Source organism: Pezoporus flaviventris, unplaced genomic scaffold, assembly GCF_033815535.1.
Source record: "Pezoporus flaviventris isolate CSIRO_AGI_PZ_B2104156 unplaced genomic scaffold, CSIRO_AGI_Pfla_v1 ptg000007l, whole genome shotgun sequence".
Taxonomy (NCBI): domain Eukaryota; kingdom Metazoa; phylum Chordata; class Aves; order Psittaciformes; family Psittacidae; genus Pezoporus; species Pezoporus flaviventris.
This window is the reverse complement of record NW_026892555.1, coordinates 34423519-34450688: the sequence shown is the minus strand read 5'-3', so window position 1 is coordinate 34450688 and position 27170 is coordinate 34423519. Positions and strand designations below refer to the sequence as shown.

The 27170-nt window shown below is 36.3% G+C and overlaps 1 protein-coding gene across 1 annotated transcript in view; it reads left to right on the top strand.

Annotated features, from left to right (window-relative positions):
• Window positions 1-27170, top strand: part of PREX2 (phosphatidylinositol-3,4,5-trisphosphate dependent Rac exchange factor 2) — a 173101-nt gene that overhangs the window by 60953 nt on the left and 84978 nt on the right. Inside the window, exons 8-20 of the mRNA XM_061448322.1 lie at window positions 241-374; window positions 1704-1807; window positions 9266-9415; window positions 12154-12298; window positions 13770-13870; window positions 17355-17458; window positions 18754-18803; window positions 19318-19393; window positions 20123-20195; window positions 21328-21470; window positions 21624-21716; window positions 23010-23158; window positions 25505-25590. Of these exons, the coding sequence (XP_061304306.1) occupies window positions 241-374; window positions 1704-1807; window positions 9266-9415; window positions 12154-12298; window positions 13770-13870; window positions 17355-17458; window positions 18754-18803; window positions 19318-19393; window positions 20123-20195; window positions 21328-21470; window positions 21624-21716; window positions 23010-23158; window positions 25505-25590 (1408 nt within the window). The remainder of the gene's footprint in view (window positions 1-240; window positions 375-1703; window positions 1808-9265; window positions 9416-12153; window positions 12299-13769; window positions 13871-17354; window positions 17459-18753; window positions 18804-19317; window positions 19394-20122; window positions 20196-21327; window positions 21471-21623; window positions 21717-23009; window positions 23159-25504; window positions 25591-27170) is intronic.

Below are 27170 nucleotides of genomic sequence, written 5' to 3'. Positions count from 1 at the left end.
TTCAAAAAAAAGCCACGAACCCTCTAGTTTGTGGCAGTCCTAAATGAGTACAAAACTGGTGTTAAGCATCATTGGAAATCACTATTTAATTATAACGTAATAAATTGCCATGAGTTTTATTCTTGGTGTTTCCAGAGAATCATTATGGCTGTGAGTTTATATAGGAAACTTTCCCTTAATCGGTGTGGAGTTCTTCAGTTCTCACAGAATAAAAAATAATCTTTTCCCAATTGATTTTAGGGGTCCAACATCACAGATACGTGCACAGAAATGCTACGAAGTGGACTACTATTGAAAATTTCAGCAGGAAATATCCAAGAGAGGATATTTTTTCTTTTTGACAACCTTTTGGTTTACTGCAAAAAAAAGCACAGGTAAATGATTAATTTATGCTTTCAGAAATAATACATTTTTCTCACGTTAGAGCTAATCCTCTGTATGCTTTTTCATCAGAATATTTTATTATCACCACAGTGTGTACTGCAGTTAATTGCAATATGAAAATCAGCATTTTTAGAGGAGATTTACCATTCAAAGAGAAGTGTGTTTAATTCAAACATTGGGAAAAAAAAAGTTATACAAATACAAAATCCAAATGGTGAAGTGTGGGGAGAAAGAATCAGTTTTGCCAGTCTTCTGCAACAAATTATATGTGATGGACTCACTCTCTTCTGGGAATGGTAAACAAAATGAATTTTTAGTTCAAACAAATTAGCATTGTAGCTTATGTTATAAAACAAGTCTCTACAGATTTGAGAGTTTCAAGCCTTGTATTTCTAATCAGGGAAAACGGCCAGAAAGCTGCTGCTTCCTGCATTGCAAGAAACAATTCCACAGTGTAGCAACAAGCTTCTGCAGTTACTGTTCAGTGCTCTTATGCTTCTCAGGAAAAGAGGTTTTCTTGAATACAGGCATCCCTCTTGAAACTGTTAAGGTTGTCTCTCTGGTCCAGAAGCTGGTTTTGAATAGCCAGGAATACATATAACTAGATAGATCCTTGATAGATTCCCAGTATGTGATAGACTTTGAGTATTCTCTCTAGTAGCACTGCTGAGTACCATTATCTTTGCCTTTGCTTCTGCACAGTTGTGGATGGTGTCAGAGGAAACTCCACCTTTGACCTCAGTGTCCAGTTTAGGAAACTGTCTGCAGTTGCTGAAACTGTTGCTTCATAAATCCAGGTTCTACTGTCATCACCACAGCCATGTCCATCAGAATAGTGCAAGTGCTTAAGATTTTCCAAGGTAGTTCCAGATTTGATAGCCAACTTTCATCCTGTTTTTCCAGCTGTGTTTTAACAGTGCCCTGGATTATCTGTAGCATCCAGGTAACAGATGTATTTCTCTGCACCTATAATATCCATTTGTTTTGATCAGTGCTGTGGCTTGGCTGTTTTTATGTGCCTGTTAAAGGATAGATCTTGATGGCAGACAGTGGCATACAGGTACCAAAGTGTTGGAACAGAGCTTGTGTAGAGTGAGACTTTCCTGATAAACTCTCGTGTCAGCCAGCAATTCGCTGATTACTCGTAGGATCTTTGCATTAGCATCAGCAGTGTCTCATTCAGCAGTGGTTTCCACAGTTCAACAGCACTTGTATAAATGTATTGAGATTCTTACTGTAGTCTTTAAATGCTGCATGTACAGGTCATAATGCAGAAACATAGAAAAAAGTGGTGACATGCTCATTTGCACTTTTATCAGGCGATTGAAGAACAGCAAAGCATCTACAGATGGCCACCGTTACCTTTTTCGGGGCAGAATAAACACAGAAGTGATGGAGGTAGAGAATGTAGATGATGGAACAGGTGAGTATATTTGTGTTGCTCATTTACAGATCAGTCTTTCAAGGTGCTGAAATCAAATGCAGCTTCACAATTTCTTTGAGAATGAAGGGTGCTCCCTGTACTTAGAGTAAGATGCCACGTTAAAAGCATTATGTGCTCATATCAAAACTCCAGTTCTGTGACACATCATTGCTTTTATGCATTATTAATTGAGCGGTCATAGATGACTGTTTTACGCTAACATGAACAGAGTACTAAAATAAGGTGACATTTATTGCTCAACTGAAATAGTATATTTAACTTCACTTAACAGCATTCCAACACTTAAAGAAGTAATCCCTAGGTGTGTGATATATTTGTAAAAGTGCATGGAAAAGTTAGCTCTGTTGGAATGAAGCCTCAAGCACTATAAATGCTGAAATTGTAACATAAGAGTTTAAAAAAATGGAAGTATATGCGATTGACTCTTTTTCTGACATACATTAGAAATGTAAAAGCCCAAAGTATTCCTACAAATGTAATTTTTTTTTTTAGAAACTTGAGTTTAACCTCTGAACTTAACAATTATTATTTCCTTATAATGAATAAAGAAAACCTGGAAACCTTGGCCTTTTTAATGTAAAACTGAAATTAAAGAAAAAAGGGAAACTTTAAAATTTGCATTGCGAATGTGTCAGTCTGAAGGAAATTTCTATGAGTTAGATATTATTTCTTCTGATTTCAGAAAGCATTAGCTTTGCCCTACATCTACTGTGGATGCCAAGCATTTCTAAATGTAATTTTCTAAAATAGAGCATTAATGACAAGGATGGCACAGCTTAACTAAGCTTAATAGAAGTCCAATATTTCTTGAAAATCAAGATTTCATTTTTAACTAATCTTGACTTCTTTTCAAAATTGTCATGGTTTAAACCCAGCCACACAGCTCGTTCACTCACTCCCCCCCTTCCTCCCTCTTTCTTTCCTTCCCCCCCCACCTCCCTGCTCTCAGAGGGATGGGGAGGAGAATCGAATACAATGCCACCTGCCGAAACGAGCCCGACCCCCAAAAGAGAGCCCGTGCCCTTCCAGGTAACTCCCAGTTACCTCCCCGAGCATGGCGTGCTGTGGTATGGAATACCTCTTTGGCTAGCTTGGGTCAGGTGTCCTGTCTCTCCTTCCTCCTGGCCTCCCCTCCTCCCTGGCAGGGCATGAGACTCACGAAGTCCTTGGTCAGAGTAAACATTACTGAACAACAACTGAAAACATCGGTGTTATCAGCTCTATTCCCAGGCTGAAAGTCAAAAACACAGCACTGCACCAGCTACTAAGAAGGAGAAAAACTGACTGCTACTGCTAAACCCAGGACAAAAATGTTTCCTCACTTCTTGTTTCAGTGAATAGACTTTGAGAGTAGTTTGGCTGTTGTTCTTATTGCAATAAATTAATTTATTGGAAGACTGTTGTGTTTTTCCATCATCTCTTCTTTTTAAGTCTTTCAGTCTTTTGTCATGGGTTGTGTTTTCTAAGTTTTTATTACTTTTTGTGTCCTTTGGAGTTTCAGGTTGTTTTTTGAATTTTTTATCTTTTTTTTTTTTCTTTTTTTTTTCCCCAGTTTGTTTGCATCTTTTGTATTTTGAGGTGTCCAGAGCTGAAACTTCACTGGGGCCAAGCAGATCAGGATAATTACTGTAGTGCTGCATGAGGGATATCTATTATTAGTCTCAGGATTATTTGGCTTTTCTGAGAGCATTCTTTTTTTTTAATTTTCAGTTCGTGTTTTAGAATACAATACCAGGTCTTTTTATGCAGTACTGTTGCTTATCCCAATATATCTTACACTGTGTTAATGTCTGAGAGTAGGTCCTACTAAAATCATAGAATATCTCAAGTTGGAAAGGACCCGTAAGGACCATCAAGTCCAACTCCCTGCTCCTCACAGGACTAAACTATTCCTCATGAATAATTACTTTCTTTCTGTACTGAATTTTATCTACCTATTTCCACAAATTATTAAGCATTCAGAATTCACATCTTGTTCCCCAAATCTCTTTCAATGCTTCATGTCTTGGTTCCATGAACAATGTTACTACTGAATCATTTCAGCTGTTGATAAAACTAGTGGAAAATGCTGAATGGTAGAGCACTATGGCATCGCACTTCATTCTCCTTGTTTGATAGACATATTTTGTAGGACCTCCTTGACATCTGTTTTGGGGTATGTCCTTTGCCAGGCCCACCAATTTAATTAGTGGTTTAGACATATCTATATGTATACCATAATGAACTTCATCAAGCCTTGCTGACTTGAATAGAGTTTATCTAATATTCTATATCCTGCTTTTTCCTTTTCTGCCAAATTGTTAGCTTTATTTATATGAAATCTCAGCACTTTGTTTATGCAAAACAGAGCTGAGTGTTTTGCTCTTTCATGTCATGTATTATTTGGCTACCTTTAATTTATTTTGCTTCATCTTCCTTATATATGTTTTAGAAATAAAAGACAGTTTTTCCATTTAAAGTTTTTTACTTTCTAAGACAGCATCTCTTGTAACTCTTGATGTTACTGTGACCGCAGTGGTGTATACCCACTGTCTTCTTTATGATGAATATTCCAAAAAGGCTGTAGCTTTTTCTCGTTCACTGTCTTATCCTTCATATCCATGCTTTCAGTGTTGGCTATAGCAGATATTTCTTTCTTCTTCCTTCTAAGACTGTCTTGTCTTGTTTTTCTTCATTTGCTTGTTCTAGCTCTCCAGTTCTTGATCACTTTCACACTGTCCGTTTTCCTTTCTGTCCGTTTGTTTACTTCCTCAGTGAATCTTCAAATATAATTTGCTGTAAACCAGTTGTCTTCCTCTCCACTCCAGACATTTCCTTCAGCCACAGGAAATTTTGCTACTGTCTCCATTTCCTGTAGCCTTGCAAACGGTACTGGAGGCTATCATACTTCCTTCCTGCTTGCTTTCCTGAGCCACATCAGATCTTGTCACTTTTATAAATGCAATATTTCTGAAATCCGTCCTCCTTTCCACACTTCTGAGACATTAGTTAATGGTTTGCTTATTTTGATTTCTACATTATTAGAGGTGGTAGATGCTCCATCCCTGGAAACATTCAAGGTCAGGTTGGACGGGACTCTGAGCAACCTGATGTGTGTTTGAGGATGTCCCTGCTTGTTGCAGAGGAGTTGGACTAGAATCATAGAATAGATAGGATCATCTAGCTTCAACCCACCTGCCATGGGCAGGAATGCTTCACACTAGACTATGTTACCCAAGGCTTTGTCCTACCTGGGCTTGAACACTGCCAGGGATGGAACATTTACCACTTCTTTGGGCAACCTGTTCCAGTGCCTCACCACCCTCACAGTAAAGAACTTCTTCCTTATATCTAACCTGACTCCCCCTGTTTAAATGATCTTTAAAGATCCATTCCAACTCAAATTATTCTATGTTTATTCTTACCTGCGTTTTTTTTTTTCCATAGCCCCTCATTTTCCGTCTTTTCCGTTTCAGCTTGTCCAATATTCTACATTCATTTTTTTTTTATTATTGTAGTTACTGCTATTTCATCCCTCCTTTCTATGGTTCTCTTTGAAATATGGAAGTGTCTGTGTTTTTTCCATGGCCTTTCCTTGCCATCCTCTCTCCCTTTAAAAAAACAAACCTTCAAAACCCTTTTTTCCTTCCTTGTAGTCAAGAAGTGTATTCCTTCTACTCACACTGACACTTTTTCTTTCACTGAGATCATGATGCCCTTCTTTAACCTTTCTCTGTCTTTACTGTTCTCATTTGTTGCACCCAGCTGTCTTGTTTCTCATCCCCTGTAGTCATCCGCATTTGAGCTGTAACCTAGTACTGTTCTGCTTTGTTCTTTTTGTCTTGTCTCATTCCCAAGGGTAGTAATCTGATCGTCTGAGCCTCATTCGCATTAGCTTTGCATGTGCCTTTTTTGGTATTGTATTATTTTATTCTCCTTAATCATCTTTTCCTATCACTTTCTATATTTCTTAATCTAGAGTGGAAGCTCTGAGTGGAGAGTGCTTATGTTTTCATATCTACGCATGACTTTTTCTCGTGTATTATTCATGGGTCTCTTTATAGACAGTAAAGACTTCTCACTTTAGATGATAGTTACACAATTCTTTACTGTAGATTTTGGGATCCTCTTCTCACTTTTTATAAGGAACCACAGGGCTCCAGGGAACAGGGTTACTGACAGCGTTTGCATTCAGTGTTGATAGATGTAGGAATGTAGTCTTCCTTGTTTGTAAGTAGAAGCATAGAAATAGGAAAACAGATTCCCAGTGTGGTTTATTGTCATGCTAATGACATGCCTGCAGAAATTAACAAAGTTTTTTCTGAAAAGCAATTTTTCTTTGGTGAAATTAGGCCTTGGCTGAGCATCACAGTTGGTGTAAGCTTTCTTTTTTGTTTCAGCATGATGAAGCACTCTGCCTTTTTTTAATTGCATTGATTAAAGTGGAATGCATTTTATTTATCAGAGCAGACTATTGTCTTCTTAAAAGAATGCGGCTACACAACCACTTGCAAGTATTTGAAAGGTAGATATATTGTGATGCTATTTTTTTTCTGTATTCATTTTTTTTAAACTAAATTTTGAGAGAAAAATGTATTTCTAAAGGCATTCAGCAGCCATTAAATGAATGTGATTTAGTTTATGAAGACAAGCAGTTGGGTCTTAGGAAGTACCAGATTTATGGTTGCTTATACTAAGTTCTGTCCCCTGTTGTCTTGAAATGAGGCACGCATGATACAGAGAAAACCACTACATGATGTTAATAAACAGAGATTGCATCAAAAACTGTGCAAAGGAGGTAGGGAATTGATATTATACAGTATTTATTTCCTTAGTATTTCTGAGCACTGGGGCTCCTAAGAACCTAAAGTCTGAAGAACTTGTAAGGATTTCAATACAAATATTTCTGATTGGCTTTTTAAGGGAAGAAAAAAAATCTGTTGTATATGGCTGTGACAAATTGCTTTTTAGGCATTTCAAAGGTTTGAGTCTTGAATTTATATTTTATATATATTACAGATCAAATGACAAGCTTTAATGTATTACTAGGTATCATTAGAAGATGATGTCATCTTTCATAACCTTCTGTTGGGAAGCTGGAAGCTTAATAATTTGATAAGCATGCTTGTTCAGACTTTGCATGAAGTAACTTGAAGTCTCATGCTCTCCTTCCTTCTGTAACCACTATGTCAGGCTTGCAAATCATTTGTTTGGCCTGACTGACAGCTGTGATTGCTTTGATGTGAAGAATGTGCATATACCCTGTGCAGCTGGCCATCTTCTGGCTGGCCGACCAGCACATCTGCAGTGCATGACCAGTTTTTGTCTAATAGCCAGTCCAAAGGAGGTATGAGTTTATATGGGATGATAGCATGAGGCTGAAATGCTCTTCAGGAGACAATGGGCATGGGTGTATTAAGGTAAAAAATTGCCCATGGGAGTCTTGGAGGATTGTAGTCATAGGGAACACAGGGAGCAAAAGGAGTATTGCAGTTAAAGGCAGAGGTTGGAGTCGAGCTGGGCATTACAGGAGAGGATTAGAATTGCAAAACTGGGTGATAGCTACCCATTTTCCTCCACCTGAACCCATTACCGTCTGTAAACATTAGGCAGTCTTAGTACTTAGCTGAGTGATTGGGCTTTTTCACGGAATGTGACTTTGTAATGGCATGAGGTAAATGTGGTCAAACTATCAGTTACAGAATTTCACATGCCTAGGAAGCTGCATGTTTAAAATGTCATCTCTATGTCGGGATATTCAAGTGTCTGGATGAGCCATTTCTTTACGAATTAAACTACTAAGCTGACACCAAATTTCTGTCCAGAGTAAATTGTGCGAGTCTAAGTCCAAATGTGAGCCTGAGCCATCATTTTTTATTTTTTATTCTTTTGGCCATAATTCTGTTCAGTTCACTGCATTACAGATCATAATATTTCCTTACATGGGTGTTGCAATGACAGGTGCGTGGTAACAAACACCACAAGAAAAATATCACCCGGTAGTTTTATCTGTATTAACCTCTACCTTAATGAAAAAAAACCCACAAAGGTGCAGCTAATGCCATAATGCAAGGTTTATAAGTATATGCTTAAATAATACAAAGGGACGTTAACCTTCCTTCCTCCAGTGCTCTTGCCTCTGATCTCCAAAGGTCTGCAGTCTGTCAACTGAGAGCTTCTGTCTGAGGCTTCTTTCTTTTCCCTGACTTTTGACTCTGATTTTTTGACAGTGCATGAATGATGGCTAGTCTTCAAGAAATAGTGTTTTTAAAGAGGCAAAGTATATTATAAATAGGTTACGTGAATTGAAATACGATAAATAGGTAAGTGGTATAAACATGATGCTGAAAAAGTAACTTACTTTTTCCCATCATAGACTTACTTGCACTTTCTTACACACTTTGAGTACTAGAAAGTTTTGTTGGTTTAGAAATCGGCCATCAGTCTCATGATTTTTAGTAGTTCCTGACGTTTCCCAGCCCAGTATACAAAGCTTGGCTGCTTTCCATCTAATTAAAATGCAGAGTTATTGAAAGGATACTAGCATGTCTGCTGAGATTTATGATAAATCTTAGCGAGCATTTCAACAAGGGCTTCATTTTTGAAAAATCCCATCTCATTGTACAAAATAGGGCTGAATTATGAAAAAGTATTTATAAGGTAGAAAGCTCTGTTATTATTACAGTTGTTCAGGGCTGGCCCTAGGAGTTGCCTCTTAATGAGTTTCTGGTGAGAAAATGTTTACCTTTGATTTCCTAGTATTTGGTATGGAAGTTGCTACTTCTAGTTTTAATCTGTACTTTATGCAAATATGTTAGTTATCATGAGGCATTTATGCACAGAAATTTTCTTCCAGAAAATGCATGTAATCCTAGTGAAGGATATTCAAGGGTGTTAGTTTTGGAAAGGAAGTATCTGTAGCTAATTTCTGAGCAAGACTTACGGAATAGCATTTTAAACTCAAATATTACAGCAGTAAAGGAAGAATATCTGCTTGCTTGTCAAAAGGAAATTGTATTTTTCCCCTGCATGTTTAATGTTTTTTAAAAAAATTAGTACTAAATCATTCAATCAGCATGGGAGCTCTGAGTGATTTAAGGGGCAAAACCACAATGCTGCTTTTTAAAGGAATTATTTATTACAGTTTAACATGAACAAAAGTACTCCAAGTACTGTGATCTGGTCTTTTAATAGACTCTGCCTGTTTTAGTGTCAGGTTTATACCTTCTTCCATATGCTAGGCAATTCTGTCACATTTTAAGGAGGTCATTATTTACTAGAAGTTGAAAGTACAACTTAAGATATAATGTAGTTCACAAGCAGCAGATAACTTTAAAGTAATTTTTATTCTTTTATATTTCCTGAGTTTTATGTGTAATGACAGAAGTTCTTAGTAATTGCAACAACTATTGCTTTTTAAATAATCGGTGCTCTTTAAGCCATTGTATCTATTCCCAGCTGACTATCACAGCAGTGGCCACACTGTTATAAATGGCTGGAAGATCCACAACACAGCAAAGAACAAATGGTTTGTATGCATGGCAAAAACCCCTGAAGAGAAGCAAGAATGGCTGGAAGCTATTTTGAAAGAGCGAGAGAGAAGAAAAGGTATGTTAATAAACTTCCTTGTGTTGCTTCACCAGAAAGCCATGCTGTATTTTTATGTTGAGATATAAAGCAAAACCAGCTGCCACACAAACTTGTGGTGTCAAGTTCAGCTGAACGTTTATGGATACCAGCTTGGAAAAAATAAATCAAACTTTGAACTGGGAAGGGGATAATGTCTTTAATCATGTATTCTGGTAGTGAACATTGTTTCGTAAACTGGGAGATGATTTAAGCTATGATTTTATAGTTTATCCTGAAGCAGTATAAATAATCATAATTTTATTGAGGCCTGTGTACTGTTGTGGTTTGTGGTATGTGACTGTCTATCCTAAATACCTTATGGGATTTGTATGCATTGATTGCCTTTTGTGCCTGGTCATTTGAATCACTGAAATGAGAAGGTTTTCTGTGTTGGATCTCCATGCAGATGATCCAGCATGAAGTGGTACAAAATATACTCACAATCCCATCTGTGAGGTATTCTCCCTTGCAAAAGAAAGTAAGAAACTACAATTTGACAACCACTATAATTTTGAATAACTGGATTAAGGTGGAAGAATACATGGATAAAATACAATCTTGATCTCAAATGTGACCATGAATAACATGTATTCAAGGTGAACCCAGCACAAAGTAGAACCAGGGAAAGATGATGCATCATCATCTCATGGAGCTAATTTCATTTGCAAGCTTAAATATCCTAATCAGTAACAACGTTTGTAGCCTTGGTATTGAAGGAAAATATGACCTTGTAGTTAGATCTGGGTTTCTTTTCCTGGTCTGCATAGATTTTTTTGTAGCCTGTTGTGGTAGCCATTGCTTTGTGCCTTTGTTCTAAATGGAGACTAACAATGCTTTCTTTGGTGTTTTAAATTTGAATACTGAATGTTTGTAGAACATTTGCCATAGGACCAGAGTTTCAACTAGGGTGTCTGAGCACTGGCTAGTTAATAATGCCACCAGGAATTCATAGAAAAGCTAAAAATGTGCCTCAGATGTCAAAAAAACCCCATAATTTTTAAAATGAAAAAGCAGTGTGGTAGAGAGTGTCAAATACAACAAGAAGAGGTTGTCTGCTTCTGTATAGGCCCTTGTCTTACTGACAGAAAGGCTTTTAACCAGTCCCACTTCCCTGCTCAGTTTCTTGGCTCCCTTACACTCTTGATACCTTTATGTAAGAAATTGAAAGAGTAGGATTATTTTATGTTGATGTATTCATTCTATTTCACGCTATACTATCAAGCAGCTGGTAATAGAAGTAGGTTTGAGGTAAACCTTGCCAAGTGCGAGGTAGCCATCACAAAGTCAGGCCGTGTCTTAGGATTTTAACATTTGATGATTTGGGGAAATTTTCAGCTCTTGGTGTTCTCAGTGGGTTTGCCTCCAAGGAGACAACCATGAAAGAAAGAAGGGAGGATTTGGTCCACACTTAGACTCAGCTTGCAACACAGAATCTTAAAAAATATTTCTTGAATGTCTCTGTTACTCTATCGACTTAGAAATTTATCCACTTCCTCCAACACAGTGATTTGTTCTTTTTCAAAATATCAGGAAAAAACACCTCTTGCAAAGCAGGATGTATCAACTTAATTGCAGTCAAGTTGCCAAATGACTTGGGAACCAAACAGCTGTCTTTTTAGAATTCAAATGCATATCTAAATGCAGCTCTAACACTTTCTCATTCACTGTGAACATAAAGATGCTTTAATTGTATGTTTACTTAGTAAGACATGGAGCCTGTTCATGTGTGTGTATATAGGCAATTACAGTGAAGCCCAAGTGACTGCACATGTGAAAACAGTGTTTCATCTCCTTTGCAAGACTGTTACAAACTAAATCGAATCTATATTTTCAGAATTAAACAAGTGGCAGACTATTTCTCAGATTAAATACCTACAGTTGCAGTTTTAAAAATGCGAAAATCTGAACAGAAACTGAGAACATGTACATAAGTTGTTCTAGAAATGTATAGTTTTGTCCAGAACTAAAAATTGTTGATTGAGAAAGCACATGGGATATGAAGGTCTGTGGTGCTTCTTGGAAGCACAAACTTCTGTGAGTGGCTGGTGGGATGCACAATTCAACAAAACCTGGTTTTGATCATCTCTTACTCAGAAAACATAATGATTTCCTCTAGATGCAGGGGTAAAAAACCAACCCAATAAGAAATACTGAAATAAAACCCTTAATAGTCTTCATGTTGTTGAAAAAAAATCTGAAGGAAATAGAAATGAAGTTGTGTATATGCTTTTGTGGAAAAGGGGTGAATTAATCTTATATGAAAGTAATACATTTATAACAGATAATTATCTACTATTAACTGGAAATTTGAAAAAGTCTTGTGTAAGTGAAAACATTTTTATTATTGTATGGTGTTTATTATCATATGGTATGGCCCTTTTTTTTTTAGAATTTGTGAAGACATGACTATTCCATTGCAAATATTCATATACTGAAGTCTGAAAAATCACAGCATTAGTATTTATTGCTACAATATCAATGGTTATGTCAATATAATAACATTTTAACTTTGCTATGAGAAGTTAAAAGATATAATATGATTTTGCTTTATGAAGATCAGATGTTCATGGTTAAACTTGATTGTGACAAAAATAACAGAAGGCAGTTCCTTTACCTTTTTTTGTATGTAAAATATTGGTATTGCTCCTCCATTTTAGGAAAAGTACTGAAATATAATGGCAATATCACTTCATAAAACTTTAATGCATTTTTGGCAGGTTTGAAATTGGGTATGGAACAGGACACTTGGGTGATGATCTCTGAGCAAGGAGAACGACTGTACAAAATGATGTGTAAACAAGGGAATCTCATCAAAGACAGGAAGAGGAAATTGACCACTTTTCCCAAATGCTTTCTTGGAAGGTATAATATGCATTTTATAGCATGACTTTTTACCAGCTAAGCTCACATTTTACATCTTCTTTGGGATTCTGTGGAAACCACACTTTATTTGTAGTGTCTGTTAGGCCTATTTGCCTCCCAGAATTTAGCCAAAATGTAAATTGGTCTGAAATTTATGGATGTGCACTCATGTTCCAAAATAGCTTTATTAAAGAGACAAGGCTGTAAAGGCTTGTTGAAAATATGAGAATGCATCAAATAGATTATTTAAAGAAATATTTCCCAACCTGTTTTAATGAATTTTTGTCTAAAATACTTAGATTATTCCACTTAAAAAAAAAAATATCTTGCTCTCAAAACTGTTTCTGTCCTTCTCCTGCCTAACTAAAATTTACATGTTTAAAAATGTACCCCTGTTATCAGGGTGATCTTTCTAATGAGATATACCTATGGCTTAAGAAGACTAAATGCAAGAGAAAGAGAAAGCAATAGGTACCCTAAAAATATGTGTGTGACAACAAAATTAGTTGGGTAGGTGAAGGGGTTATCAGTTGTTGTATCTGACTGTAAGATAGTTAAGCCTGGAAAGTATTTCTATAAAGTACAATGACTGATTTACACAAACACATTCTAGTGAAGAAACTCATCACTGGCTTCAAAAGTGGAAATGAAATTTGGGCAATTTTCATGTGCCATCAGAAGTCACATAGCTGATGAGAATTGAAACCAGGATTAATTATTGAGTTAGGGTTGAATCATGTTCCCTCGCTCAAGTTGTTGGAAGCAGGTAAAGAGAAGTCATGTATGAAACATTTAAACCTACCATCAAATAGCTTCTTTTCTGTGCTGTATTTGAAGTAGACCCTTTGGAAGTATGCTTGTGCTGGTCCTTGGGTCACCAGTTGAAACCCATGACTGTGCATGTTGCGCTACCTCACTACGCTGCTGTTTAGATTTGGAACACACATGTAAATAACTTATGTGCTATAAATTCAGTACAAGCCAGACATTTCCTGCAGTGCAGTATATATTTCTTATGTGTGCTCAGGATGTTTTTTACTCACTTTGGAAATAATAATTCTGTTGTACTGTGATAATGTTCTGACTTCATGACGTATCTGTCCTGGGCAAGAGAAGTAGCTATGCCTGGGACTGGCTTATATTTAACCATCTGGTCAAATGTGGCTGTGATAATTTAGGAAATCCCAGAAAACATGAAAGTCTTTACCACGTTCAAGGTAAACCATGCAGGTAAAACTTCTGAATGAAAAAGACATCTCAAGGGAAACCATATGTATTTATGTCAAAATAATAATAAAAAGTTGAAATAAGAGGGTTTGTAAAGGTGGTATGACATTCTGAAGATTATTAGGCTTAAGCGTCACTTCCTAATATAGTAAGAAACACTAGTAATTGAGTGGGAAATGTAGTAGATCTGGTAGTATGACTTAAAGTTTGTTTTTTTTTTTTTTTGTATCTGTTTTCATTTCAGTGAATTTGTGTCCTGGTTGTTGGAAATCGGAGAGATACACAAATCTGAAGAAGGTGTTCATCTTGGACAAGCTTTGTTAGAGAATGGCATTATCCATCATGGTAAATATAATTGGTTTTAACTTACTTGCTTTCAGTGTAATTGTTGTAATTAGAGTGGACTTAATTTTGTTTGAAAAAAAGATGGTCTTGTTAAGGCAAGACAGGTTGTTGAATCTGCATTATATCCTTGCAGGGACCTCATGGAACCATTGTCCACGCCTAGCAGATTTACTGCGAGAGGCTCCATTAATTTAATCAGATTACATTTATGGTTTTGGGAGCACAACATCACACAGAAATGTTGCTCTTCTCTTGTAAGCAAAAATAAATTCTGGGGAACAGAGAACTGCTTGTAAGGATTTAAACCTTTTATTAAGGCCAGGCTTTCTGGGGATACATGTTGAACTAAGAATTAGAGAAGAGAGTGAGTCACAGTTGGCTATTGATAAATATGCCTGCTTATGTGTTAGGTATTACAAGAGGAGCTGGTGGAATCCAACCTGGACCCAACAGTTTAGTCTTTTGAGTGTTAAGGCCTTCCTTATTTTCACTACATTGTGCAGTTACTAGAATTGATACTTTTATGCTGAATTGCATTTTAAGTCTTCTATGCTTCAGCCAGCAATTAATTTTTAAGTTCTTTGCCATGATATTTTCAGTGACCTTGACTGAAAAGAAAGCAGGAGTAACAGAGTGCCACTTAGCTGTATGCATTTTAAACACTCACAGAGTAGGAGGAAAAACATTAAGGTTATACATCAGTAGTCATGTAGTCTTTCATCCTTTAATGTCAGTCTACATGATTTTCCTCCACCATCATTCAAATGTCAGATGCTATTATGTTTACTGTACACAGAGAATAGTTTTCAATTGAATGATTCTGTTGCCAGAGATTCTTCTCATGATCTTATAATTTATATCCCAAATACACCCATAGACTTTCACAATAGAGAGTTAAATGAATATTGTGTAATTTCATGAGATAAAAGGGTAATTATATTAGAGCATAGAAATGTGAGCCAGACGTGCCACTCTGAATAGTGGATCCAGCTGTGGTTCAGTGAAAACAGAATTCCTAAAATAAAGTTGAATGAACCATCTGTTTTCACAGAGGGAGCAAGGGAGAAAGAAAGTTTGGCTGTTATTTACATTGCAAATGTTACAGAGGGCTTTGTTAAACTTCACATATTCACTCTGCTGGGCATTATTTTCACTGTGCGGCTTCATTTTAGTAAGGACAGAACCATGTGGTACGGGCATTGTTTTAGTTCCTGGTGTGCGAACTCTTGCAAGTACAAAATTCGTTTTTTTATTTTCATTTTTGTTTTGTATTTCTCTTCTCCACCAGTTTTGCGAATGGGAAAAATCCGTTTATCTGTTGCTATTTTAAATCCATGTGGTGGTATTCTCTAATATCTGAAATTACTTCTATCAGCCATCAGGCTGAGATATTTTGTCCAGTCACTTGCCACTGATTATTAGATAGAAGCTTCCTCTCAAGGCAGTAAGGAGCTTAGTAGTTACAAAGATAATCTGAGTATCAGATAGTTTTAAAATGAATAAGTATTTATGTAGTTATGCAGGTTCTTGGACTGGTGTACTGATCTGAGTCAAAACTACCTTGGCCCGAAAAAGAAAAAAAAAGGTTTACACCTGGATTAGTTCCCTTTTCTTAGTCTGTGACATATAAATATCTATCCCAACACAAAATATAGGTATATTGTTGGGAATGACATGCAGAACAACCTGAGGTTCCTTATTTTAATGGTAATGCAGCCTTTTATCAGCTTTAAGTGTTTGAAATTCAGGATGTGTCAGCTCTGTGGACCTGTTCCCTTAGTTTCTGGTGCACTCTATGTAAGTAGGCGCTGCAAAGACAGCGATGCTTGTGTTCCTCTGAGGACATGGCCTGCTCTGCTTGTCATTGGCATGTAAGAAAGAAAAGGTGCTTTGTAGTCCTGGTACCCTCTCAGCACGTCTCTGTAATGGTGATGAGCAATTTGGCCTTATGCAATACCGTCCTGGTGGTGTTTTTTCTATTTTATGTAGTTGCTGGTTTAAAACACTCGTACTGTGTGTTGATATAGTAGAATATGGTTTTTTCTTCAACAGTATGATTTTTTAATTTTTTTTTTTTTTAATTACAGGACTAGAAGATGCCTTCTCTCCACCACCACCCCCCCCCCCCCCCCCCCCCCGCCAAGTCAAAATGATTGAAATCCATTAAAATTCAGTTGGATACTCATAGTAGGCATTACATGTGAAAATTCTGTAGTCCATATCTGATTTACCGATAATCAATGACATGTAAAAGATCTTAGGGGTTATTTTGAATAACCACATTAGTGTGAACCATCAGTTCAAGGCAATCGGAATAGTGTCATGGGCTTTACTATTAGTAGATACATCAAATACAGGTAGAGAAGTTACTTTGCTCTGGCACATGACACTGGTGAAACCACTGAAGTCCAGTTTTTATGTTTATGCATCAGATGATGTGTGGAGATACTGAAGAGGTTGAAGGGGCATGAAAAACAGTGCAGACAGAAGGCACCTTACTATACAAAGTTTATGATGCCTAACTACGTTTTCTGAAGAAAATAATGTATGATGGTTTAATCACTTGGTGTAGGAAGGCATACACAGAAGAATTGCCTAACACTATCAGGCCTGTTACTCTGATTAATGGAGACATTACAGTACTCTCCTTTAGTTTCAAAATTAAAACTTATTTCTGCAAGCAAAACAGCAATTAATACAAGATAATTATGCTAGGATAGTGCTAGTCCTAGTGCTGTCCTCAGCCATCAAATAAATCAGCTGTTTTTCAGAAGGAAAACACCTGTTTCCAGGTGTTTTGTATCATGTGGTATGACTGTTTTGACAAAACACTTGAAGTTGTGGGGTTTGTTGCTGGAATGTTGTGAATTTCTGGAAATTCATCTGTTAAGATCCTTTTTCAGAAGTCTTTGGGGAAATGGATTATCAACACCTTCAAAATGATTGCTGGTCTCTTGTGCTTAAGACCTTCAGCTGGCTCTATATAGACAAAGATGTTCACTCTCCCTTTTCTCTCCAGGGCAGGACTGGTCAGATGTGTGTCTTTACTCATCCGAGATTGGCCTCCACAGAATTAAAACAGAGAATCATGTGGAAAAATAATACAAACAGTTGCAAAAGAAGCTTTATTTGGTTATTTTGTTGATAAAGCTTTGCAAAAGTGATGAAAGCTAGAAAGATTTGAGTACCTAGTTTTTCAGGTTGTTCCCTATCTCTTTGTCTTTCTGAATTCTTTGCCCTGTAAGTTGAAATTGGTTTGTTCTAAACTACTTTAACATTGTGAGAAATATCATCACCAGTCACATAAAGGAACTTAAGGAAAATGATCTAATTGGGCTTCCTGACCTCCCCGTCTGAAGTCAACCAGTTGCTGTGTAATTGGCTGTTATTAGATGAAATGATGCTGGCCCACTTCTTTCTTCTTTATTTCTCCAGAAAATCATCTAACGATAAATAATTATTTTAACTTTTTTTTTTAATTCAGTTACAGATAAGCACCAGTTCAAACCTGAACACATGCTGTACAGATTCCGATATGATGATGGAACATACTACCCCAGAAATGAGATGCAGGATGTGATTTCTAAGGTACAGGTTAGAATACTTGCTGTTATTAGGAAGAACACATCAGAAATGGAGGTTCTGCTTGAAAAATAATGTAAAATGTTATGCTAGCGTAAAAAACATCCCTTCATGCTTGCCTGTCTCTATTTTTATGTGAATCCAATTCAGTTTGCTGTTTGTAAGGTAAGATTTTGGCTTGCTATTATGCATTTTAAATGCAAAATTAAAGTTTGTTGGGTTTGTTGGTTTTATTATTTAATGTTTTCATATGCCATGTTTATGGGTGGAGCTGGCGTTTCGGGCTATTGTATTTTTCAGTCCATTTTAATAGATATGAAGCTACATGTGGAAAATTGGTTTTGATTTTTCTCTTAAATCTGAGTGTCATTTGTTAGTGCCTTAACGAGGTGGTAGATCTGCAGTCATATAGATGTTTAAACACAGATAGGTAGTGCTGTCCGCACTACTGGGCATAAGCATAGAATCCTAAAATGATTGAAGAAGGTTGCCTTTAAACTCATTAATATTCAAACTTTCATGAATTTGAGGTGGTAGAAAATGTCAGCTTTTGGGTATTACATTATAGTGTTATTTACTTTTCTGCTAGTATTTCTTAATGCAAGGTATATCTAAAAGAATCTTCTCAATACTGAGCTACAAGGCATAGGAACATAGGATGGAATCTATTTTGACATAACTTTTAATTGTTATGCATGGTTGTTCTTGCAGGTTATAAATTGTTTTTTGATAGTCTGCTAAGTAATACTAAGTCAATTTCTTTTTTAAAAAAGTTTTCCGATAGTAGTTTCTTAACTCCTACAAATGCCCTATGTTTTTAATTGAAAAAAATTCAAATCTTTGAACCTTTTTGCACTTTTTAAGTTTATTGGTTATTTATAATTTAAATTTGTAAATAAATTGATGCATATAATCGAGTGCAAGGGTTTTATCTTAAATTGTTACTTTGTGTGTAGAATAGCAACCAGTGATTGCAAAAATGTTAATGCATGGAAACATTGCTGTGTCTTTCAGGTTTTGTCTATGTTTCTTTCAATGTACTATACCTTCAGAATTTTTTAATGCTACCTTAAAGCTAAGCCTTTTTGCATGTGTCTCAGTAAAGTTTAGATTAGAAATGTTTTCTTTTTCATAATTTATTTGTCAGTATTTTTGTCTGGAAATACTACTTGTTGGCACATGAAAATATATAGAGATTTGAACAGAGCTTTTTACTATATAAATATAGGCTTCCTTACTGCACCCATTCCTTTTATGTTCTCTGTTGTGTGGCTAACTAACCTCATCTTTCTCTTTAACAGGGTGTACGATTGTACTGTCGCCTTCACAGTCTGTTTACCCCAGTAATTAGGTGAGTCAAATTGGGAAATCCTTAAAAGAGTGAAATGGAAGAAGTATGTAATCTGAAGATACTGTGTTTGAATGCAGGAACCTAACCCATCCTTTGAAGACTGGTCTCTTGGGAATAATCAAACAAAACTGAAGGGCTATAAAGACAAAAAGCATAACTGAATCATTAAATGACTACAGACTCCGTTCAGTATGACCTTTTTTTAGAGTTTTAGAACCTTGTAGGTCCCGATTGATATGCTTATATACTGACTGCATATTTACTAACACTCCATTACCTCCTTTGGAGAGTCCCATGTGCCTTTATACTCCAGTGACATTATTGCCCAAGCAAGATAAGTAAGCCTCCTCCTTTCTTTCTATACTAAAAGGTTTGACTTGCTCTTTTACCCCAGAGGCAACTTCTGAACCATTACAAAATTCTCAGTTCATGCTTGCACTAAATTGTTTATAAAATGCAAGTATTTTAGGCTCTTTTGAGTTTTCGTTTGATTTTTCTTTTTCATTTTGAACAGGGATAAGGATTATCACTTGAGAACCTACAAATCTGTGGTCATGGCTAACAAACTCATAGACTGGTTGATTGCACAGGCAAGTATACACCTTTGGATTTATGTTTTTCATTTAAATTCTAAGTTGAAAGGTAACGATGTCTTAAGCAGAATAACATGCAGACGCTTTGTGTAAGATTAGTTAGAAGGGCACATGTAAATGTTAATGTTCCTCTTAAACTAGTAAAGTAACTGAAATCGGCTGTAATCAGACATGCTGTTTATTCCTTTTGTGCTTATCTTTCTTACATGCAATTTAAATGTTTTAATGAGACTTAGTTTTGTAACTGTTCATGGCTTAAAATGAAATGGATAGTCTCTGAAAACTCTGAATTACTAACTAGATGGACAAGAGTAATTTTCAGTCATTAGTTCTGTTTTATTTTAAGCAAACTAGGAACAAGAACAGGGTATCCTGTTCACTCAGTCAACATGCACCAGTTTTACAAGATAAAAGTTAAAAACTTTGACACTTTTACATTCTATTATATTAAATTTTTACGGGGAATGCAGTGTTGCTAAAATGTTTACATCTTTATTTGTAACTGTAAAGATATATACCATGTAAAGGTCCCTTCCAACCCAAACTATTCTATGGTTTTATGATAAGCATGTATATACTGTTTAGTATGTGTGCAATAAATGTGTATATAAAGGTGTGTGTGTGGTAAATACCATCTACAACCATTGCCAACCCTGTGAGTTTATGCTATTGTGTGTTTTGACGCTATATTAAAGTAAATGAAAAAAATCTGCTATGGTTTAACAGGGGGATTGCCGGACGAGGGAGGAAGCTATGATATTCGGTGTAGCTCTTTGTGATAATGGGTTTATGCACCATGGTAAGTAAATACATTCTGTGCAAGCTATGCTTACCTTTCATTTAATGCTATCTACATAGTTGAAAGGAAATGCAAGGGCTGGTAAAGATATTACAGAAGGGATAGGAAGTTCTTTCATTGTATTGCTGAAGAGATCTATGCTACAATCTTCAAAGAAAAAAAAAAGCTATTGTATACTCTGAAAATTATTTTCAGTCAGTTTTATAGCACGCACTGAGGAATTCATCCTCTGAATAATGTGTGTGTGTGTGTGTTGGTTTTATGAGCCACTCTGAAAGAAGTTTCTTAATCAGGTAATACATGTTGGCACAGATGAGATGATAAAAAAATTAGGAAACACATAGGAAAGAAAGGAGATGTTTTTTTGGGAATGAATGGAGGAGCATGACCTTTAGAAAAAGCTGAAGTGGTGACAATAGGAGAAAGTGGAGTGAGTGGAGTGTAGAAAAATGAGAAAATCATAAGGGCAGTAGTGAACAAAGAAGGAAGACGAGAGCAAAGATATGTGCAGAACAAAAAATGAGGTGAACAAGGTCAAATTTAATACCATCAGAGGGAAGATTTCAGTGAAAGGATTCAAGGAGTAGGTCATTTACTGAAATGAAAAGAGGAAGAAATCATTTTCTTATCAGCTTGTTTAGCTTAGTCCTCTCTGGCACTGTTCATTCTTTTTCCTTGCACTTTTAAACATCCAGACTGCGTCCGCTTGCTGTTCTAGTTGCTTCCGCATTCCCACCAAACACATTTCTAATACTGAACCTGCCATCCTTCACCACCTGGAGAGTGCTAGAACTTGGTGCTGAGCATCTCCAGCAGCTATCCATAAGAACTTTTCAAACCCACGTTTTTAAATCCTTTTTAGGAAGAAACCTTGTGCTTGGCATTTTCACTAAAACCATTTCAAGCTAATATGTCTTCCTCAGCTTGGTGAAATCCAGATGTTGGGGTTGAAAATGAGCTTAATGATACCTGTCTGTAATGGATCCAAATAAAAATACTTGTTTATGTTAAAAATCAGTATTTCCCTGGATTCACGTGCAGAAATAGTTTGCTGGAATTTAATAGGTGTATGCATGTTCAGTATTTTATGGTTTATGAAAGTCATTAATACATGTGGTGTTGCATCATACAGTGTTAGAGAAAAGTGAATTTAAAGATGAACCACTGCTGTTTCGTTTTTATGCGGACGAAGAAATGGAAGGGTCAAATATGAAGCACAGACTCATGAAACATGATCTGAAAGTAGTGGAAAATGTCATAGCCAAGTCATTACTGGTGAGTGAAACCCAAGGATTGTATGCTTTGATGAGTGAAGAAACTGATTGTAGTGACAATAAATTAGCACTGTGTGTATTTGTTTAATGGGGATGTCCTTTAGCTGTTCTTCATGCCTTGCTGAACAGTATTTTGAACGATTTTATTTTTCAGATTAAATCTAATGAAGGCACCTATGGTTTTGGTTTAGAAGATAAAAATAAGGTGCCAATTATTAAAGTGGTGGAGAAAGGATCAAATGCTGAGGTATCAAGTATTATAAATTATCCCTGTTTTATTCACTTGATCACAGGTGTATGTTTTGTACATCAGTGGGGAAAATCTATGGTAGTAGAAGGTAACAATGATAACTTTCCAAGAAAACTGTGGTTATGAATCTTCCTTTTCCCTTCTTTTGATTTGGTTTTGTTTAAAATGCTGCTCTGACCATTATCAACACTTACTTTCTGCTCAGGTAAATTGTCATATTGAGTGGTGATACAAAATTGGTCATTTTATTTTTATACATTTTATAATATTCCAGTGATGACATTGATCATGAGTGGAATAAACAATTTTGGTAGAGTGTAAACTGAGTATAGAGCTAGTCTGTGAGTTGCACTAGATATATTTCATAATAAAGGATGTATCAAGCTTTGGATGAAGTCTAGAATTTGAGAATCTGAATGAAACAGCTACAGCCTTTCTGTTTGTTTTAGATGCTCTTTGAGTAATTTCACATTCTGTTGAACTGCATGGGAGTCTCTGTACCTGTAAAGATAAAGAATGAGTCTCTTCCATGAGATAAAAAATTTGGACACAGATTTCAAGCCTTTCTAAATCTCATGGTTGCATAGAAATGTAAGGTAAAAAAAGATATAGCAAATCAATAATATAATACAGTCACAGTGCTATATAGGATGATTTCTAGCAGTCATATTCTGCCATGATCTCAGATGGTGCTATGGTTTAGTCTGTGCCCTGACCTGCAGTTGGGTACTCCTGCCATCTAACTAGTTACAGTTCCTTTTTTGTTAGACCACAGTTTAAAACCTGTGAGCAATTTGGCTTGTGATACCATTGGCTCAAAGACCATGAAATATTTAAGGATTATTTTTTTTTTTTGCTTTGGAACTTAATACATATTCACTTACTGGAATAGTAATCAGGTCTTTATGAAAAGAAGCTTTAGGTCCTTTGGAGAATGATGGATGGACAAATTAGGTAGCGTCATAAAAAAGTAAATTGTCTCAAGGAAAGCTGTTGTGTTAGCTATTCCAAATACTAACTGATATTTTAATACTATCATAAAATCTTGATTAAGGCCAAGTCTTGTATTTAGGTCTCTTCAGAATGAGTGTTTAATGTACCTTTCAAGTCAATTTAACCAGTTCTAGAAGTGTTTTATGGTTTAAGTCTTTTGTGCGTGATATATGAACGAAGCATAAAGAATGTAAAAGCAGCGTGCATGTCATTATTCCTATTGGGGTTGCATGACAGCAGCAGAAAACATTATGGTTATAAAAAGCAAATATATACACAACTATCATTGTTTTCTAGTTGGCAGGCTTGGAAGTTGGGAAAAAAATCTTTGCCATTAACGGCGACCTGGTTTTTCTGCGACCCTTCAGTGAAGTGGATTGCTTCCTGAAAGCATGTTTAAACAGTAGAAAACCCCTGCGGGTTCTTGTGAGCACTAAACCACGGGAGTAAGTTATCATTCCTTTGGGGGAATTTTTATGAACCACAGTTGAAGTGAATTTTAAAAGACCAGTGGAGTTTCAGAGAGTACTACTGTAAAGTTATTTTAAATGCTGTGTCTAATCTGACTTTGCAAAGTCAAGCAATTTGATCTGCTTTGATTTTGTTTTATTACGTTAGTTAGGATAAGAAAAACACAAGTGCTTTAGATCATCGTCTCTGCTACTTTAAATACATGCAGGAACCGCAAGTGTAAATGAAGTTTCCTAGACTGTAATGGGCAGTTTTGATCACTTATCTCTCACTGTGTTTATTAAACAAGTTCTTCTGCCTGGAGATTAGTTGCTGGTTTGCCAGAAGTCAGACTCTCTGATCTAACAGGCCTCTTCAGCATGTGTGCTGGTTGTGTAAACAGCAGGAGCAAGTAAACAGCTCCGCATCTTTATGTAGCAGAGGTATTTCTGTACACAGTTGTGACCATTCCTACCTGAATGCCATTTTTGTTACTTAAAAGAAATACAAAGTGAGGACTGATGTCTGGGCTCAGTAAATATGTAAATGAGCACAGGTCTGTTAATGAAGTTAATGTAGTTATTACTAGTTTATACATACCAAATAAAGAGGAAAGTAAGAAACAGTGGTCAGAAGTAATTTTGATCAAATTTTGCTGGGTAAGGAGGAACCATTCTCTCTTACCAGGTAGCACACAGAGAGTGCCTTGGAAATGGCTCTGGTTCAGCAGTAGAATGGAGACGTGTTTCTTGTATTAATAAGCAAGGGTGTCTTGAGAAATGCAGTGGCACCCCAGACAAACAAACAAAAGCAGCAATAAGAAAAATTCCCCAAATGAGTAGTTGAGAGTGTTGGAGCAAGTATAAAAGGCATATCTTGCCCTTTCTTTAATGTAGATCTTTGTTTAATTTCTCATGAAAATGTGGGTGAATTTCAAGGTTGACAGAGGTAATCTAGTGAATGAGGAGTTCAGACGAGTTGAAGAATTTGTTTCTCAGTGCTGCCTGCTTCTGCCACTCGCACAACTATGTTGGCAGAAGAGAAAGTTCTCTCCTAAATTCTTAGGTTAAAACTGCCAGTGATGGTCTTTCATAGCTCATCAGAATGTTCCAAAAGCATTTTCAGAATGAAACTGTATAGATTGCATCAACCTTCATTAGTATATAATATATACTACATGATTCTATACTTACGAAAATATTTCAGATGAAAATCCGTTAATCTCAAGAATATTGTAATTTTTTTTAAGTTTCATAGACTTTAGTGGGTTTTGGATCTCACCTGTGCTGACGATTGTCTCCAAATGCTAAACATTATGTATACCAGAAAAAAATGAAAGTACAAGAAATGATGCAATTATATTATTCAACATAATATCTGCAAATCAAGTTTATTAAAGTCCAAATGTATTTTAAATCACTTTCCATCATCAATTTGAGTTGCACTGGAAAATAGAGCTTGGGGCAGAGATCCTTGAAATAATAACAGAGCTGGCTCTGGAAGTAAAGGCTGCAAAGCTAAATCAGTGGACTGTTACACATGACCTGACTAGCTCTGATGGGGGTAATGCAGCTCTGTTGCTTTTTCTGGAACTCGAGCTGATATCATGTGGATATGCTGGCTTACTTTGGGTGAGCTCAGGGCTTCATTTTAAGGAGTAGATGTGAATTTTGGTTCTAAGAACTGTTTTTGTTGGTCATGTTTCAGTAGGTTTATTACTATTGCACTTAGGTTAGCAGGAGTGTAATACAATGTGCTTGTGAATTACAAGAACAGTAGTAGGCAATTCTTGCTTGACAAACCTCAGATTTGACATAGCTGCCTGGAAGAATTGCACCAAATACTTTCCCAGTAAAACTCATCAAGTACTCACTTTTAGATGTTAACAAATTGTGCTATGGATCTAGTCTTTGCAATCTTCTGCAGCTTATCTGACAAGGCCTTGCATGATCTGTGGTCCCCGGGCTTTGCCCTCTTGACTGAGAGACTCCCTGTCTTCCAAGGGCTTTCAGTGTTGCTGTGCTGTGGCAGTTTGCCCGAATCACATGCTTTGGTCGTAATTGGCATATTGAATTTACCTGTGAAATAGTATTGTGTTTCAGTATCTCAGCTTGCTCTTATTTCTCATGTCAGTGGTGCAGAGTATCTGTAAGCGGATCCTGCTCAGTCTGAAACTGTGAATTGAACGAAAATGTCCTGTGCTCTTGTAAACCTACTTACTGCTTTATATTGATACATTTAGATATATCAATATATAATATATATATTTATATATCTACCTTTATATTAAATAACAAAATGTTACCTTTTCTACATTCCTTTTGAATCTTTGCTTGTATCAGGACAGTGAAGATTCCTGATTCTGCAGATGGACTTGGATTCCAAATCCGGGGCTTTGGTCCATCAGTTGTCCATGCTGTTGGGAGAGGTAAGAGCTGTCAACTGTGGTGGTAAATATGCATTTACTATCTAAATGTCATGGCTGAGATACATCAAAATTAGGTCCAGTGATTCAGCTTAGGTTTCTCCCCTGAAGTAACAAACAATATTAAATAAAACCAGGTAAGATTGTTTAGTGTTCTTATGCTTTGTAAACTTTGGATAGATTTTCTGGCTTTTTTTTTTCTTTATTGGGAACCACTCACTTCCTGAGCGTTATATTTGTTAGGTGGCCATGTAGCCCTGCAATGTTCTGAAAACGATTTACAGAAAATGCACTTCTCACAAGTCTTTTCAAGGGTGCTAGTGGCCTCATCTGTCTTAGTAATTACAGTTGTCTCCTGTAAATAGTGTTTTGTCCATTTTGTGGTGTGATTGTCAAATGCTTGCCATCTCTAACTCAGTATGTTCTTGACCGTGACACCGGTGATGAAAGAAGGTGAAGCATTCTTTGTTGTTGTTAATGGTAGAGCCAACTAAAGTTATTTTCAGCTGTTGTGGGGCCATCGTGTACTTTTTCCCCCCCTCCTCCCTTTACAATTGAGGAATTTTAAGTGAACTGATCTGCAAAGCAACCAGATTTGAGCAGAGCTCGATGGCTTTTATTTTTCTTCCTAGTCTCTGGTGCCAGAAATTAGATTTTCAAGAGAAAGTCTAATAGACTACAGACTTTTGAGCTGATGTGATAATTATTTCTGCACCTGGATCTCAATTCAACTGCCTGTCCTTATTCATTAAGCAAACACTTTATTCCAATTAGCCTCAACAGTATGTAAGCATGTGCATGAGTGGTTTAGTAAACCTGAAAGATTTTTAAGCATATGCTTAAATACTTTGCTGAATTGGGATCCTGTTTTTTTGTTTGATTTGTTTTCTTTTGTAGTTTGTTTTTTGGGGTTTATTTTTTTTTTTAAGATGTGTTGTGTTTTTTTGAGAGATATTTAAAAAGGCCTATTTAAATGTTTATTTTTAAATCTTTTTTGATGGGGTGCATGTGTTGCAATAGCTATTAATGGTGTCACTTCCAATGCATTTGATATTAAATTTAACATATAGCTGTTGTCTAACTTGATAGTAGCTAAAATCAGGGAAATCCAGGAATATTGTTTATTTCCTTGTCAGATACGTTCAGCTGACAGGTCATGATGAGCTTTTCTATTTGTCAGCCTTGAAAATTCAGTCTAGCCTTTTCTTTCATAGCAGCTAGCTTCTGTACTTCAGCTTTGCAGTCTCTAGGCAATAGATTTTGACTTCCCTGTCTCCTTTGTGCCAGTATCAAGAGAGACATAAGGAGGGAAATGTTCAGGTAGCTGGAACTAAGGTTATACGCAAGCAAGCTGTCTTTCAGGAATGTACTTGAGTCATACTGAAAGACCTGGAGACAGCTGCTATTTTTGTAGTACCTATTCATTCACTGGGTGGAAGATATTTCCAAGGTGGTTATTCCATTGTGGAAATAAACCACTAAATCATACATTTTTTTGTTGGTCAAAGAGAATGTTTTGTTCTCCCTCCTCTCCTACTTGACTGGAAATCAGTCAGTCCTTGGAAACAACCTTGAATTTTGGT